Source organism: Trachypithecus francoisi, unplaced genomic scaffold (assembly GCF_009764315.1).
Source record: "Trachypithecus francoisi isolate TF-2019V2 unplaced genomic scaffold, Tfra_2.0 Lachesis_group19, whole genome shotgun sequence".
Classification (NCBI taxonomy): Eukaryota; Metazoa; Chordata; class Mammalia; order Primates; family Cercopithecidae; genus Trachypithecus; species Trachypithecus francoisi.
Window position 1 is genome coordinate 49,092,388 of NW_022681464.1, and position 16,197 is coordinate 49,108,584.

Sequence of the window (16,197 nt, forward strand, 5' to 3'; positions counted from 1 at the left end):
TTCTAATATCCAAAAACTTGAAACAACCTACACAACAGCTTGGATGGCTCTCACAGCATTATGTTGAATGAAATAGGCCAACCTCAAAAAACAAATCACATGATACAGATATCACTATAATACGGAAAAAAATAGAAAAATTGTTAAGTATCACATATTGAGTAATTTCAGTTATATAACATTCTTGATATTAAAACGAGATGGAGAATCGATGAGAGGTTTCCAAGGTCAGGGGTCAGAGGGACGGGAGTGGCTGTGGCACAGGAAGCTCCCTGTGGGGTTGGAATGGTTCTGCATCTTGGCTGCAGTGATGATTACACAGATCAACACCTGATGAAATCACAGAGAACCGCGCGCGCGCGCACACACACACACACACACACACACACACACACACTCTGCCAAGGTAAGTGTCCTGGTTTCATATTATAGTTACATAAGATGTAACCACTGGGATAAACTGGGTGAAAAATACAAGAAACCTGATACGGTTTGGCTGTGTCCCCACCCAAATCTCATCTTGAAGTTAACTCCCACAATTCCCATGTGTTGTGGGAGGAACCCGGTGGGAGCTGATTGAGGTATAGGGAAGGGTCTTTCCTGGGCTGTTCTCGTAATAGTGAATGAGTCTCACGAGATCTGATGATTTTAAAAATGGGTTTTTCTACACAAGCTCTCTTTGCCTGCTGCCATCCACATAAGATGTGACTTGTTCCTCCTTGTCTTCCGCCATGATTGTGAGGCCTCCCCAGCCACGTGGAACTGTGAGTCCAACAGAACCTCTTTCTTTTGTAAACTGCCCAGTCTCAGGTATGTCTTTATTAGCAGTGTGAAAATGAACTAATACAGGACCCGTCTATACTATTTTTGCAATTCCTGTAACTCTCTAATTATTTCCAAATTCAAAATTTTTTTAAAAATTACTTTTTAAAGTAAAAGAATGACAATATATACCATGCAAACATTAATCAAAGAAAGCTGGTACAGTTTTATTGAAATTAGACAAGTCTTCACAAAGCATTTTTAAAGATAAAAGAGGGCATTTAAAGACAATAAAAGGTCAATTGAATAGGTTAATAATCCTAAATGTGCATCATCTAATAACACGCTCCAAAATTAACCAATAGACACATCCACAATGATGTTTAGAAACTCATGAAGTCTCTCAGTAACTGACAAACAAGCAAACCATGAACAGCAACAGATTTGAACCAGACAACCAACAACTATGACTTCACTGACATACAGAGCAGTGCACTTAACAACTGAAAAGTACAAATTATTTTCAAATACACAAAGAAAATTTGCTACAAGTTGTCTATATGATGAACCATAAAGCAAGTCTCAACACATTACAAAGACTGTAATTTTTATTTTATTTTATTTTATTTTATTTTATTTTTTGAGACAAAGTCTCGCTCTGTTGCCAGGCTGGAGTGCAGCGGCATGATCTCGGCTCACTGCAACCTCCGCCTCCTGGGTTCAAGCGATTCTCCTGTGCCTCAGCCTCCCGAGTAGCTGGGATTACAGGCACGTGCCATCATGCCCAGCTAAGTTTTGTACTTTTAGTAGAGATAGGGTTTCACTATGTTGGTCAGGATGGTCTCAATCTCTTGACCTCATGATCCGCCTGCCTCAGCCTCCCAAAGTGCTGGGATTGTAGGCGTAAGCCACCGCATCTGGCCCGTTTTTTTAAATTATAAGTAAATGGCCTCATGATATTCAGATACAAATCAATTAGAAAAAGATAACTGCAAAAAACAGATCAGGCATGGTGACTCAAGCCTGTAACCCTGGCACTTTGGGGGGCTGAGGTGGACCACTTGAGCTCAGGAGTCCAAGACCAGCCCGGGCAACATAGCAAGACCTGGTCTCTATTTAAAATGATAATAATTATAAAAAGTTAACTAGAAAAAAATCTCTAACTTTGGAAATTAAGCAACATAGTTCTAAATTAAACATGGATTTAGAGTAGAAATGACAATGGAAATTAGAAAATATTTGGGCCCGGGTACGGTGGCTCACACCTATAATCCCAACACTAAGGGAGACCGAGCCAGGTCTAGTAGATGGGATTACAGGCACTCACCATCTCGCCCAGCTAATTTTTGTATTTTTAGTAGAAATAGGGTTTCGTCATGTTGTCCAGGCTGGTCTCGAACTCCTGAGCTCAAAGTGATCTGCCCGCCTTAGCCTCCCGAAGTGCTGGGATTACAGGCATGAGCCACCACACCCGGCCTCCAGGTTTTAACCATTAAAACTTCTCATAAGATAATTAATTTGGCTCTCCTTTCTTTTCATATTAGCACTGTTTGGCTTTGATTAACGTACCAATAATCTGCATGATATCATTTAAGAAGTATCTCCTTGAGTTTTTATATTAATATAGCTAATAAGTATATTAGAAGCTAAGCTTATAAGTAAGCTTAGCGTACAAGGAAATTAGGTAGCAACAGATAACAAACCTGGTACAGAGGAACTTCCAGCCATCACAGACAAACCACTCCAGTCCTCTTTTCCTTTGCATTATCCTGGCCCGTGGTAAGGTATGGTAATCACTTTCCTCATTCTCAAAGCCTTCTTCAGACATCATGAGTGGCATTTCATCCAAATGCGCAGACTCATCCTCCAGCTGGTACCTAGTTAGAGTAAAAACAGAGTGCTGAGACAGGCCAAGCAGGCTTCTTTACAGTGTGTTTCATTTAGGGACAGTATTTCCTCAAATTAGGCTGTCTTCAGCTGAGGTAAAGCATTATAAATAAGACTGCAGAGGCTGCTTTCTTTTGCAAAGGAATGTTAGCTAAGGTAAAAAAGCTGCCCAACGAGGCCTGTGCTAGCTGAAGAAGTCTCTGTTAACTGTGCTGTGAGTGTAATCCTGGAGTCATCTGTGGTGCGGATGGCCAGCCTGACAGCACAACCGATGCTGCTCAACAGCTCCTCACTGCATTTGATCCAGTCAGAAAACACCAATCTTCTGAAACATGACTATAGCAAAGAATGTTCACTCCAAGCAACATCTAAACACTCTATGTTACACAACTTTACATCATCAGCCAACATTCTAGAAGTGACTTTCAACAATATGTAGCTGTCTGTATCTGAAAAGTATCAACATCATCCTTTGGTTTGCTGACAGTCTTGATAATCTTTGGGGAATGATGCTATGTCCCATTTATTCTGTTATTCTCTTCACTAAAACATGCTATTCAATGAAAAAAATCTCAACAACCAGCATATCTTTTAAAGCTCAACAATCTTCTTGATTCCAAGAAACAGGCAGCCTATCATCAAAACTGTTCCTTTTATCCTTCCTCAATCACAAACATAATCTATCTTTGAAAAATAAAAACTTACCTTTTTGAGAACAATTTGTCAGAAACGATAATGGTGATTCAACAAGTGCTACCTTACTGAATTCTGCATCAAGTATTTGTGGAGGCATTGTCACAATGTGAAAAATACGAAAGCAGACTTGTGGGTTCCTCTCTGGGATAAATGCAGTCACTTATATTGAAATCTTTTTTCACAGTCTCTAAATTCCATATAGAAAACAGCTAAAACTAACCAAAATCCACTACTAAAACATAAATAAGGGACAGAGATAGTACCATCCTTAACTGACACATAAGGAAAAAAGTAAGTATTCCAAATCAACAAAGCCAGGTCCAGAGTCCAGTCTGGGTCACAGCCAGGCAGCTTAGGGGGAAAACAGGGCTGAGGGCCCTAGCAATGGCAGACCATGGATAAAAATTATACCCAGACAGAATCTACCCTGAGAGCAACAGGTCTGCGATCACAGCACTGATTACTGGGGGACCTACAGGAGGGTGCACAGAGCTTGGTTAGTAAGGCATCAATGTCAGGGGCAGAAGTCCACATGGGAAGAAGGATGTACCTCTTGGAAGGCTTGTTGGTGAGGGGAAGTAAAGGAGCAATAAGTGGAAATTAAGAGTTCTTCAGAAACAAAAAATAGGAATCAAACACATAAGCAGGCAATTCTAGTACATTCTGCTAAAGTGCAATTTAGAGAGAGGTCAGTATTGTGGAAGACTTTTCCTTTTTCAAGAGAATACAGTGAGTCTCAGGAACCCAGTCATGCACTCCTCACTGCCTAGAAAACTCAAAGAGAAAGAGCACGTTGTAAGTACCCAGAGGCCAAAAGGCACGATGATGTGAAGGGAAGCGCATGAGTGGCCGAGTGTACACGTCATGTACGATGGAATCATATTTCTGACCATGACCTGGCGTATTTCCTTCCTAGTAATTCTTCCTCTTTTCAGACCTCTAATTGATGGGCCTGACGTGCACAGTTTCCAGACAAGGGCAGCTTAGCTCCAGGCGTCTAAAACAGGCTCTGAAGTCCAGTGCACAGTTCCTGCCAAAGTGAAGACTCTAACTGCACTGCACGTAATATGCAGAGTGCAGACTCCAGAAGAAGCCCATCCTTTCTAGCCACAGCCCCAGCAAAAGGGGCTCTTGCAAGCAGAATGTTTTTTCTGTTTTCCGTTTTGTCTCTCCTAGCCCTCCCAGGGCTACCCAGTAGTCCCCTCTACGAGAGCAAGGGAAACAGGAAGACGGGCTCCTGGAGTCCAAACAGGATGTGGACGTCCCTGGTAATTCTCTCTTTTCTCACACAACTTTTCCCTGAGAACTGCCCCAGTCAGGTAGACTTTCACAACACCACGAAGGGCTAAAACTCTGAGAGAAAACCCTGACTTTCAGAAAGCATAAAGCTGAGAAAAAACAACCCTGGAAATTGGAGACGTAGGATAAACCAGAGTGGAGAAAGCTGGACAAGGGATGCCCTAATTCTGTATATGAATCAACAGAAGTCCCAGGCTCACCCCCGAGCTGCAAAAATGTGCCCAAACCCAAATAAGCACAGGAGAAGCTCTGGGAACTACTCAGGTCCTATACAACAGGCCCGACAAGCACTAGTGGGCAGTTGATGGCCTGGTCAAGGCTTTGCAACTGAACTGACATGGCAACCACCACCCACTGGTGGTGAAACAGAACTGGGGGTCGAAACCTACCAAGGTCAATGCACTGCTAAAACAAAACATTCTTCAAAGGATTATGAGACTCAGAGTCCCACAACACAATATTCAGAATGTCCAGGATACAAGCCAAACTTACTCAACATACAAAGTAATAGGGAAATATGGCCAATAGTCAAGAGAAAGAACAACCAACAAATGCTACTTGCAGTATGAAAAACATACTGGAGTTTTAAAGCAGCCATTATATCCATGCTCCATGAGATAAAGCTGAACAGTCTTGAAGTGAACAGAAAAACAGAAGTTCTTTTTTTCTTTTTTTTTTTAAATACTCTACAAGTATCCTAGAGAAGACAGAAATTCTAAGCAGATGGGGGAGGTGGTGTGTGCACATGCACCCATGTCTACACATTGTTTATCTATATTTCTTTATATATGAAAAGGTCTAACATGCATGCATGTCATTAGAATACCAGAAAAACTGAGGCAGAAAAAGATGTGAAGAAAAAATGGATAAACACTTCCCAAATCTGTTAAAAGAAATCTACTAATTAAAAAAGACAGCAATCTAAAAACAGCATGCAGTCAAAGATACATCATAATCAAACTACTAGAAGCAAAGATGAAGGGAAAAATCTTGAAAGCAGCCAGAGAAACACAACTCATTACATATAGAGGAACATCAATTCAAATGCCTGTAAATTTCTCACGGGGAAAAATGGAGGCCGAAGCACAGTGGAACTTGATGTTTGAAGTTTTGCTAAAAGAACTGTGAACCCGGAAATCTACATCCAGCAACAATGTCCTTCAGGAATGAAGGACAAACAAAGATATTCTCAGATGAAAGAAAACTAGGAGAATTTGCTGTCAACAGATCTGCCCTGAAAGAATGCTAAAGAAAGACTCACGATGGAGAAAATGATACCAGAAGGAAACACGGAACTTCTAGAATGAAGGAAGAGCAACAGAAAGTTCTTTAAAATATGTATGACTATTAAAAATAAAACGTATTAAATTGTCAGGGTAAGTTTTTAACATAAACAGATGCGAATACATATAAGAAGCCTAACACGGAAGAGTAGGTGACTCTATAGTTTATATGAGGTGGTAAAATACTAACCTTAAGTAGACAGCGAAAAGTTAGCCACATTATCATAAGTCCTGGAGTGGGATTTCCCAGCAGAGGCACATTAACATTTTGGGCCACAGAACTCTATTGGGGTGAAGCTGTCCTATGCACATATTTATTCCACAGTATCCCCAGCCTCTATGCACTAGATGCTAGTAGCAGCCCCACACTCACCCCTTGTTGTGGCAATCAAAGATGTTTCCAGACATTGCCAAACATCCCCTGGAGTACAAAAATCACTATCTAAAGGAAGTACTTTAAATATAATGGTATTTAATATTAAAAGATTAAAAGTAAAAAAAAAAAAGGAAAAATAAACAGTTAATCACTGCATGACATACCAGTCAACAATGGATTGCATATAAAACAGTGGTCTCACTAAGGAAGCTAAAAATTCCTAACACCTAGTGACATCACAGCCATAATAACGTTCATAGTACAATGCATTACTCACATCTTTGTGGTGATGCTGGTGTAAACCAAATCTATTGGGCTACCAGTCATTCATATAAAAGTCTAGCATATACACCTATGTACAGTATCTAATACCTGACAATCATAACTAATGACTATGCTATTGGTTTATGTATTTACTATACTATACTATTATTATTTTAGATCGTACCTTTTCTATTTTTTTTTTTTTTAAAGCTAACTGTAAAACAGCCTCAGGCAGGTCCTTCAGGAGGTATTCCAGCAGAAGACATTGTTATTACAGGAGATGACAGCTCCGTGTGTTATTGCCTTCCAGTGTGACAAAATGCGGAGGTGAAAGATAGTGATTAGATGATCCTGACCCTATGTAGGCCTAGGTTAATATGTGTGCTTTTGTCTTAGTTTTTAACATTAAAAAAAAAAAAAGTTTAAGTAAAAATAAATTTAAAAAAAAGAAAAAAGCATATAGAACAAGAATATTAAAAAAGAAAATATTTTTGTGCAACAATATAATCTCTTCATGTTTTAAACTAAGTGTTACTACAAAAAAGCCAGTAAGTTTTTAAAAATTAAAAAAATTATAAAGTAAAAAAGTTGAAGTAAGCTAAAGATTAATTTACATGCTAAGTGTCCTGTACAGGTGTACGATTGTTTATGTTTTATAGTGCATTTTACTATGTTCAGTATGCTTAGATACACAGATACACGATTGTGTCACATCTGCCTGCCATATTCAGGAGAGTAACACGCTGCACAGGTTTGTAGCCTAGGAGCAACAGGCTCTACCATTACAGGCTAGATGCGTAGTAGGCTCTATCATCTTGGTCTGTGTGAGTACACTCTAGAATGGCTGCACAACAATGAAATTGCCAAACATATTTCTGGAGTACAAAACTCAGTATCTAGGGGAAGTATTTTAAGTATTAATGGTATTTAACATTTCTCAGAACATCACATCCCCATCCTTCAGCAACACATGACTGTGTTGTTCCATATAATGGAAACACTAGTCAAAAGAAAGCTAAGTAGCTATATTAATATATGACAAACACATCAAAAAAAGAACTGCCTAGCATAAAGAGGAACATAATGAAATAATAAAAGGATCAAATCACCACTAAGATCTAAAAGTCCCAAATACGTATGCACCTACCACCAGAGCTTCAAAACACATAAAGCAAAACTGATACAAGTGAAAGGAAAAATAGACAAATCCACAATAGTAACTGAAGACTTCAAAACTCTCAGCCCACTGTCACCACTGTTACTTGACATAGTACTGGAAGTCCTAGCTAGAGTTATCAGACAAGAGAAACATACAGGGGGAATCCAAATTGGAAAGGAAATAATCAAATTATCTTTGCTGATGATACGAACTTCTATTTGCAAAAACCTAAAGACTCCACAAGAATACTATTAGAACTGATCAATTCAGTAGCTGCAGGATACAAAATCATCATACAAAAATCAGTAGCATTTCTATATGCCAACAGTAAACACTGTGAAAAAGAAATTTTCAAAGTAATCCCATTTACAATAGCCACACATAAAATTAAATACCTAGGAATTAACTTCACCAAAGAAGTAAAAGATCTCTATAATGAAAAATATAAAACACTGATGAAGGAAATTGAAGAGGACACCAAAAAATGAAAAAATATTCCATGTACATCGATTGGAAAAATCAATATTGTTAAAATGTCCATATTACCCAAAGCATTCTACAGATTCAATGCAATCCCTATCAAAATGCCAATGACATTCTTCACAGACATAGAAAAAACAATCTGAAAATTTATATGAAACTACAAAAGACCCAGAATAGTTAAAGCTATCCTAAGCAAAAAGAACAAAACTGGAGGAATCACATTACCTAACTTCAAATTATACTGCAGAGCTATAGTAACCAAAACAGCAAGTTACTGGCATAAAAACAGACACACAGACCAAAGGACCAGAACAGAGAACCCAGAAACAAATCCACACATTAATGGTGAGCTTGTTTTTGACAAAGGTGCCAAGAAAATACACTGGGGAAAAGACAGTCTCTTCAATAAATGGTGCTGGGAAAACTGGATCTCCATACGCCAGAGAATGAAACTAGATCCCATCTCTATCTACAAAAATCAAATTAAAGCAGATTAAAGGCTTAAATCTAAGACCTCAAACTATGAAACTATTACAAGAAAATACTGGGGGAAATCTCCAGGACAATGGTCTGGGCAAAGACTTCTTTGGCAATACCCCTCAAGCACAGGCAACTAAAGCAAACATGGACAAACGAGATCACATCAAGTTCAAAAGTTTCTGCAGAACAAAGGATACAATCAACAAAGTGAAGAGACAACCCACAGAATGGGGGAAAATATCTGCCAACTACCCCTTTGACAAGGGATTAATAATCAGAATTTATAAGGAGCTCAAACAACTCCATACGGAAAATTCTAACAATCTAATCAAAAATGGGCAAAAGATCTAAATAGACATTTCTCAAAAGAAGACATACAAATCACAAACAGGCATATGAAAAGGTGCTTGACGTCGCTGATCATCAGAGAAATGCAAATCAAAGCTACAAAGAGAGATCATCTCACCCAAGTTAAAACGGCTTATATCCAAAGGACAAGCAATAACAAATGCTGGCAAGGATGTAAAGAAAAGGTAACCCTTGTTCACTGTTGGTGGGAATGTAAATTAGTACAATCACTATGAAGAACAGTTTGGAACTTCCTAAAAAACTAAAAATTGAGCTACTATATGATCCAGCAATCCCACTGCTGGGTACATACCAAAAATAAAGGAAATCAGTGTTATCAAAGAGATACCTGCATTCCTATGTTTGCTGCGGTACTGTTTACAACAGTTAAAATTTGGAAGCAACCTAAGTGTCCATCAACAGATGAATGGATAAAGAAAATGTGGTACATAAACACAATGGAGTACTATTCAACAGTAAAAAAGAATGAGATCCAGTCATTTACATCAACATTGATGGAACAAGAGGACATTATTTTAAGTAAAATAAGCCAAGTACAGAAACATAAATATCACACATTCTCACTCACATGTGGGAGCTCAAAAGAGTTGGACTCATGGAGACAGAGAGTAGAATGATGCTTATCAGAGGCTGGGAAGGGTAGTACAGAGTAGGGGACAAAGAAGGGATGGGTAACGGGTATAAAAATACAGTGAGATACAAGGAATAAGAACTAGTGTTCAGTAGCACAACAGGGCAACTATAATTAAGAGTAATTTAGTGTGTATTTCAAATAAATAAAAGAATAAAATTGGGAAGTTCCTAACACAAAGAAATGATAAATGCTGGAGGTGATGGATATCCCAATTACCCAATTCGATCATTACACGTTGTATGCATGTATCAAAACATCATATGTACCCCATAAATGTGCATAACCATTATGTATCCATAACAATGAATAATTAAAAATAATTTTTTTCATAAGACTGGAAGTGAGGGAGAGGTCTTCCTTAGCTCACCCAAGATGCTAGGCCCCAAGTAGTGACATCTGGAGGTAAAGCAGCCAATCCCTGAAGGCCTAGGAAGACTGGCCAACTAGTGCAGAGACCTTGTAGAGAGCCACAACACAAAGCCAGCAGGACACGTGCACAGCGGGCCAAGGGGAGCAGGACACCAGAAGCAGCTGAAGAGATGGGTAGGAACAAGGGACACAGTGCAGGCCAAGCATCAGAAAGGGGTTTAATTGTAAGTGTAATGGAAAGCTATTGAAAGGTTTTAAACCTGGAATAACTTTTGTTTTCACAAAGGGCTTTTATTTTTTTTATAATTTTTTATTTCCACAGGCTTTTGGGGAACAGGTGGTATTTAGTTACATAAGTTCTTCAGTGGTGATTTGTGAGATTTTGCTGCACCCATCTCCCGAGCAGTATACAATGAACTCAATTTGTAGTCTTTTATCCCTCACCCCCTTCCCAACCTTTCCCCCTGCATCCCCAAAGTCCATTGCATCATTCTTATGCCTTCACAGAGGACTTTTAAATATGCAAATTCAAACAAGAAGAGACCATGTCTTGCTTACCAAATGTAAAAAAGAATTCTTAACATTCAATATGGCCAACAGCCTTGGATAAACAGGCACTCGTAATCGCTGGTAAAAGTGGAGAACAATTTTTGAAGCTGCATTGAAAGCTTTTTATTTCTGTAATGTAAATAAACTTTAACCAGGGTTTCTCATTATCCCATGGAAATTTAAAATGTGTTCAGCATTTCTCTACAAAGGTAACCACCACTGTGCTGTGATGTTGAAAAAGACCCAAGGAAACACGGCAAAAAGCACAATATCCATGAATAAATAATTGGTGAAATATACAATGGAATTAGAATATTGTCACTAAAAATAATCACAGAGAAGAACTTTGTTGAAAGTAAATGCGTTAGGAAAAATGGTAGTCACTTCTTTTCACCCCTCTTTTAAACACCCTACTCTACCAATCCAAATGCTACTTGCTGAAGTGTCTCCAGATAATCTTTTATACACAACTCCAACCACTATTGACAGCATCACAGAACATCCTTACAACATACAAGTTTCATTATAATTTAGGCAAAAAATTACATGATCTGTGAAGTAACAGACCTAAAACATTAATAATATTTTTCCCTTAAAATGTCATTTTTTTCTTCTCTGTATGAGATTGCTTCTTTTAAAACAGTCAACTAGAAAATGAATATTTATACAAAATGCAAATAAAATTCAAAACACCACATAAATATACTGTAATATAATACACAAAATGAGACTTTTGGTCTTTTTCATTATTTCAACAGTTATGTCTTATTTTAGTAAAAGTCACAATCTTATCAAGTTTAATGCAGGAAACTCAGCACAACGAGTTCTGAAAGATAAGAAATACAAGCAACATCATGTTTTGTAACCTCAACTCCAGAAATGGAGCCTTCGAACTGGCAAGCAATTTATTCCATTTCCAAGACAATTTTCCTATTGTATTGAAAATTTTACCTCAGTATTTAAAAACAGTAAGATGATGAATAATGGATTTTTTCAGAGACAGGAAAAGTGCAGAATCTTAAGTGTCTTTGTTGCCTGGTGTCATACACACTTAATTGGTTTGTCACTCAAGAAAAATCAACGTTTCCAGCAATTAAGTATAATTCTGGGAACATACTTTTAAAATGAGTAAAAACAATTATGAACAAAGACGACAGAATGGATGATACCAAACCCAAGAGCACTGCCATGGTAAGAAACAAGGACAGCTATCTGAACTGCAGCCAAAGGTTTAAAAAAAAAAAAATTAGGAACTCTCAACTCGCAAGTACTGGAAGGCACATAATTTACATGTATCTAAGTAAAAGTAAATCAATACAATAACTAGCTTAAAAACTTACATTTTATCTTAAATATCTAATAGCCTTATTGTTTCCATTTCGATGAGAAACACTTCTTAGAAGCCAATCGATATATTTTTTTTTAATTATACTTTAAGTTCTAGGGTACATGTGCATAACGTTTATATCATGTATAACTCCCCAATGCAATCCCTCCCTCCTCCCCCCTCCCCATGATAGGCCCCAGTGTGTGATGTTCCCCTTCCCGAGTCCAAGTGATCTCATTGTTCGGTTCCCACCTATGAGTGAGAACATGCGGTGTTTGGTTTTCTCTTCTTGTGATAGTTTGCTAAGAATGATGGTTTCCAGCTGCATCCATGTCCCTACAAAGGACGCAAACTCATCCTTTTTTATGGCTGCATAGTATTCCATGGTGTATATGTGCCACATTTTCTTAATCCAGTCTGTCACTGATGGACATTTGGGTTGATTCCAAGTCTTTGCTATTGTGAATAGTGCCGCAATAAACATACATGTGCATGTGTCTTTGTAGTAGAGTAATTTATAATCCTTTGGGTATATACCCAGTAGTGGGATGGCTGGGTCATATGGTACATCTAGTTCTAGATCCTTGAGGAATTGCCATACTGATTTCCATAATGGTTGAACTAGTTTACAATCCCACCAACAGTGTAAAAGTGTTCCTATTTCTCCACATCCTCTCCAACACCTGTTGTTTCCTGACTTCTTAATGATTGCCATTCTGACTGGTGTGAGATGGTATCTCATTGTGGTTTTGATTTGCATTTCTCTGATGGCGAGTGATGATGAGCATTTTTTCATGTGTCTGTTGGCTGTATGGATGTCTTCTTTTGAGAAATGTCTGTTCATATCCTTTCCCCACTTTTTGATGGGGTTGTTTGTTTTTTTCTTGTATATTTGTTTGAGTTCTTTGTAGATTCTGGATATTAGCCCTTTGTCAGATGAGTAGGTTGCAAAAATTTTCTCCCATTCTGTAGGTTGTCTGTTCACTCTGATGGTAGTTTCTTTTGCTGTGCAAAAGCTCTTTAGTTTAATGAGATCCCATTTGTCAATTTGAAGCCAATCGATATTAAAGAAATATATTTAAAACATGTCTAATGCTCAAAGCTTCTTTAAAAATAAACACTCCCCCTTTGCCTGCATGTCAGTAAAGTAGAAAACAAAGCAAAAAAACTAAGTGCTATAAAGAAATGTGCATATTTCCTTCATCAAATACAACTACAAGGTTGAACTGTCATTGATAAGTCATTAGTAAGCAGCAAGCTGCATAAACTAATGAGAAATTGGGACTCTCCCCTCTATAGCAGCAAAGGAGACAAATGGTGCTATGGTTGAAATGTTTTTGTCCCCTCCAAATTCATGTGTTGGAAGCTTCATCCTCAATGCAACAGTCTTAGGAGATAGTGCCTAATGGGAAGCATTTAGGCTACAATAGTTCCACCCTCATGACGCATTAATGCCATCATAAAGAGGGCATATTGCAATGGGTTCGCTCTATCCTGCTCTTCTGCCATGTGAGGAAACCACGTTCTTCCTCTCTTGCCCTCCCATCCTCCCCCATGTGAGGACACAGCAAGAAGGTCTCACCAGATGTCAATACCTTGATCTTGGACTTCCAGCCTCCAGAAGTGTGAGAAATAAATTTCTGTTCTTTATAAATTATCTAGTCTCAGATATTCTGTTACAGCACCACAAAATGGACTAAGACAAAGGGTAAGACGTTAAAATAAATAAATAAGCCAGCAGATAAATGAATAAAATTAAAGGGATGGCTGCCTGAAAAATATGCCTTGACTTTAGTAGCAAAACGCAGCAAAAGGAACATGGAAATAGTCCCCTAAGCTGAGATGTCATTTCCCCCATGGGAATTACATATACAGTAACCTTGGAGCTAATGATTTCTAAAATGTTCTACAAGAAAACTGAACACCAATTTATTGGAATAACACTGCTATACATAAACTGAGAAAAACTTCTGAATTATAATGGTACAATATCCAATGTTATGTAAATGCAAACCCAGAAATTTGAAGCTATATAGCCAATTAGCTCAGGATACATACTTCAGTTACCTAAAATTGTGATGTTCCCTATTATCAACTCTGTCTTCATGCTAATACTATTAGGTGTAAAAAATAAAGAAAGAAGTAAAACATTTCTATTCTGGCAAGTGTAAATAATTTTTTAATCTTGAGATTATTTTATTTTATACTTCTTTTTTTTTTTTTTTTTTTTTTTTGGAAATAGAGTCTTGCTCTGTCTCCCAGGCTGGAGTGCAGAGGTGCAATCTCAGCTCACTGTAACCTCAGACTCCCAGGTTCAAGCAATTCTTCTGCCTTGGCTTCCCAAGTAGCTGGGATTACAGGTGCTCGCCATCACATCCAGCTAATTTTTACATTTTTAGTAGAGACAGGGTTTCACCACCTTGGCCAGGCTGGTCTCAAACTCCTGACCTCAGGTGATCCGCCCACCTCGGACTCCGAAAGTGCTGAGATTACAGGTGTTAGCCACAGCGCCCGGCCTACATAGACCTTTTAAAGGAAACTCCTATAGAATCCCTAAGAAAATGTCTCTGATTTCAACGAATCCTGGGACTGGACAATTAGATAAATACTGTCTTAAGAATTAGTACTATGCCTTTTAAAAAAAAAAAAAAAGGCATTTCAATTGTGAACCATCACAGCAAAAGAAGTTTCATTTTTACAACTAGTAAAATATTAGACTATCATAATTATCAAAGTTTTATTATTCATAGAAAATTGTGTATAGACTCTCAGAATGAGAAATCTAACATTAAAAAAAATTGTGTTGCTTCTACCAAGAAACACTAATGTTTTACCAATAATCAGACAATAGACATCTGTTCTTAACACTAGTATCTTTCAATGCTAAAACTTAACTATTAGAAGATTGCAAATGCCTCTGGGCAGGGCCAGTAGTCACACTGCTGACAAAAGCAAAGAAAAACTAATAACGGACATGGATAAACAAAACAATGCTTTGTGTCATTCATTCTTCATTTAACTGCAAAGATAATTTGAATGACACCACCATCACTTAAAACGCAAAAATGGGAAACACCAATTTAACAAATACCTTATTTTCACCCAGATGTTAACAATGCGAAGGAGAAATCAATGTCTCACGACTTTGTAGAAAACAGACTTCACAAGTAATTGCATTCCCAGTGAACTATGAGCTACTACGTGTGATACACATCATTTTGTTTACTTAATGACATATGAAAACAGTAACATCCTCATCCTCAATGATAATAAAGGCAATGTGCTATTGAATGTTTCAATCTTCCTCAACCATATGATACGGTTTGGATGTGTGTCCCTTGCAAATTTCATGTTGAAATGTGATCACCAATGTCAGAGGTGGGGCCTAGTGGGAGATACTGAATCATGGGGTAGGGGTGGTCCCCTCATGAATCCCCATGGTGATTGATAAGTGAGTTCTCACTTAGTTCACGTGAGATCTGGTTGTTTATAAGAGTCTGGGACCTCCCATTCTCTCTTGCTCCCTTTTGTCATGTGACATGCTGGCTCCCCAATACCTTCCACCATGATTGTATACTTCCTGAGGCCTCCCCAGAAGCAGATGCCAGCACCATGCTTCCTGAAAAGCTTACAGAAGCATGAGCCAATTAAATCTCTCTCTCTTTTTTTTGTGTGTGTAAATTACCCGGCCTCAAGTATTATATTTCTTTATAGCAATGCAAAAATGGACTAACATCATACTCAAATCACATCTAATTCTTCCCTTGGAAAGTTTTATAAAATACAAGCCCAATCATGAAAATTTTTATACATTTTAACAACCAACCAACATTATCTTTTAAATATACTGTGTTCTAAAATAGTATGATTATAATGAAATAAAAATAATTCCACTTCAAGGAAAACCTGAGAACTTCTAAAATACAGTAACTACAATTCTTTATACGTAAGAACAAAATGTCATTTTCATATGGTCAAGGAAGGAAACTTTCAAAGCTCACAAAGCGAAGTAAAGCTCCTATGAAAGCTGTTTTTCTAATAACTATTTCGTTTTCAACTGCCAGTGTGGATATCTAGGCTACACAAAGTAAAATTCTGCTTCTGGTAAATTAAGACAATACACTAACTTACATTTCTTTTTTTTTTTTTTACTTCTATTCTATAGCACACACTTTCCAAAATTTAAATTGGGAAGTGAATAAAGTTTATAGCAAAATCGTTATGTTCTAATATTTCTATTTTGGGAAATGTGTACCATTG

At 37.8% G+C, this 16,197-nt stretch overlaps 1 protein-coding gene across 9 annotated transcripts in view; it reads right to left on the reverse strand.

The window, feature by feature from the left end:
• The window catches only part of ATP9B (ATPase phospholipid transporting 9B (putative)), a 295,138-nt gene that overhangs the window by 265,312 nt on the left and 13,629 nt on the right, over window positions 1-16,197 (reverse strand). For 8 of the 9 annotated variants that reach the window (XM_033178485.1, XM_033178489.1, XM_033178484.1 and 5 more), the window contains one exon: window positions 2,466-2,639. In XM_033178485.1, the coding sequence (XP_033034376.1) occupies window positions 2,466-2,639 (174 nt within the window). Of the gene's footprint in view, window positions 1-2,465; window positions 2,640-16,197 lie in introns of those variants that run through there. The other variant, XM_033178491.1, reaches the window with a different exon arrangement.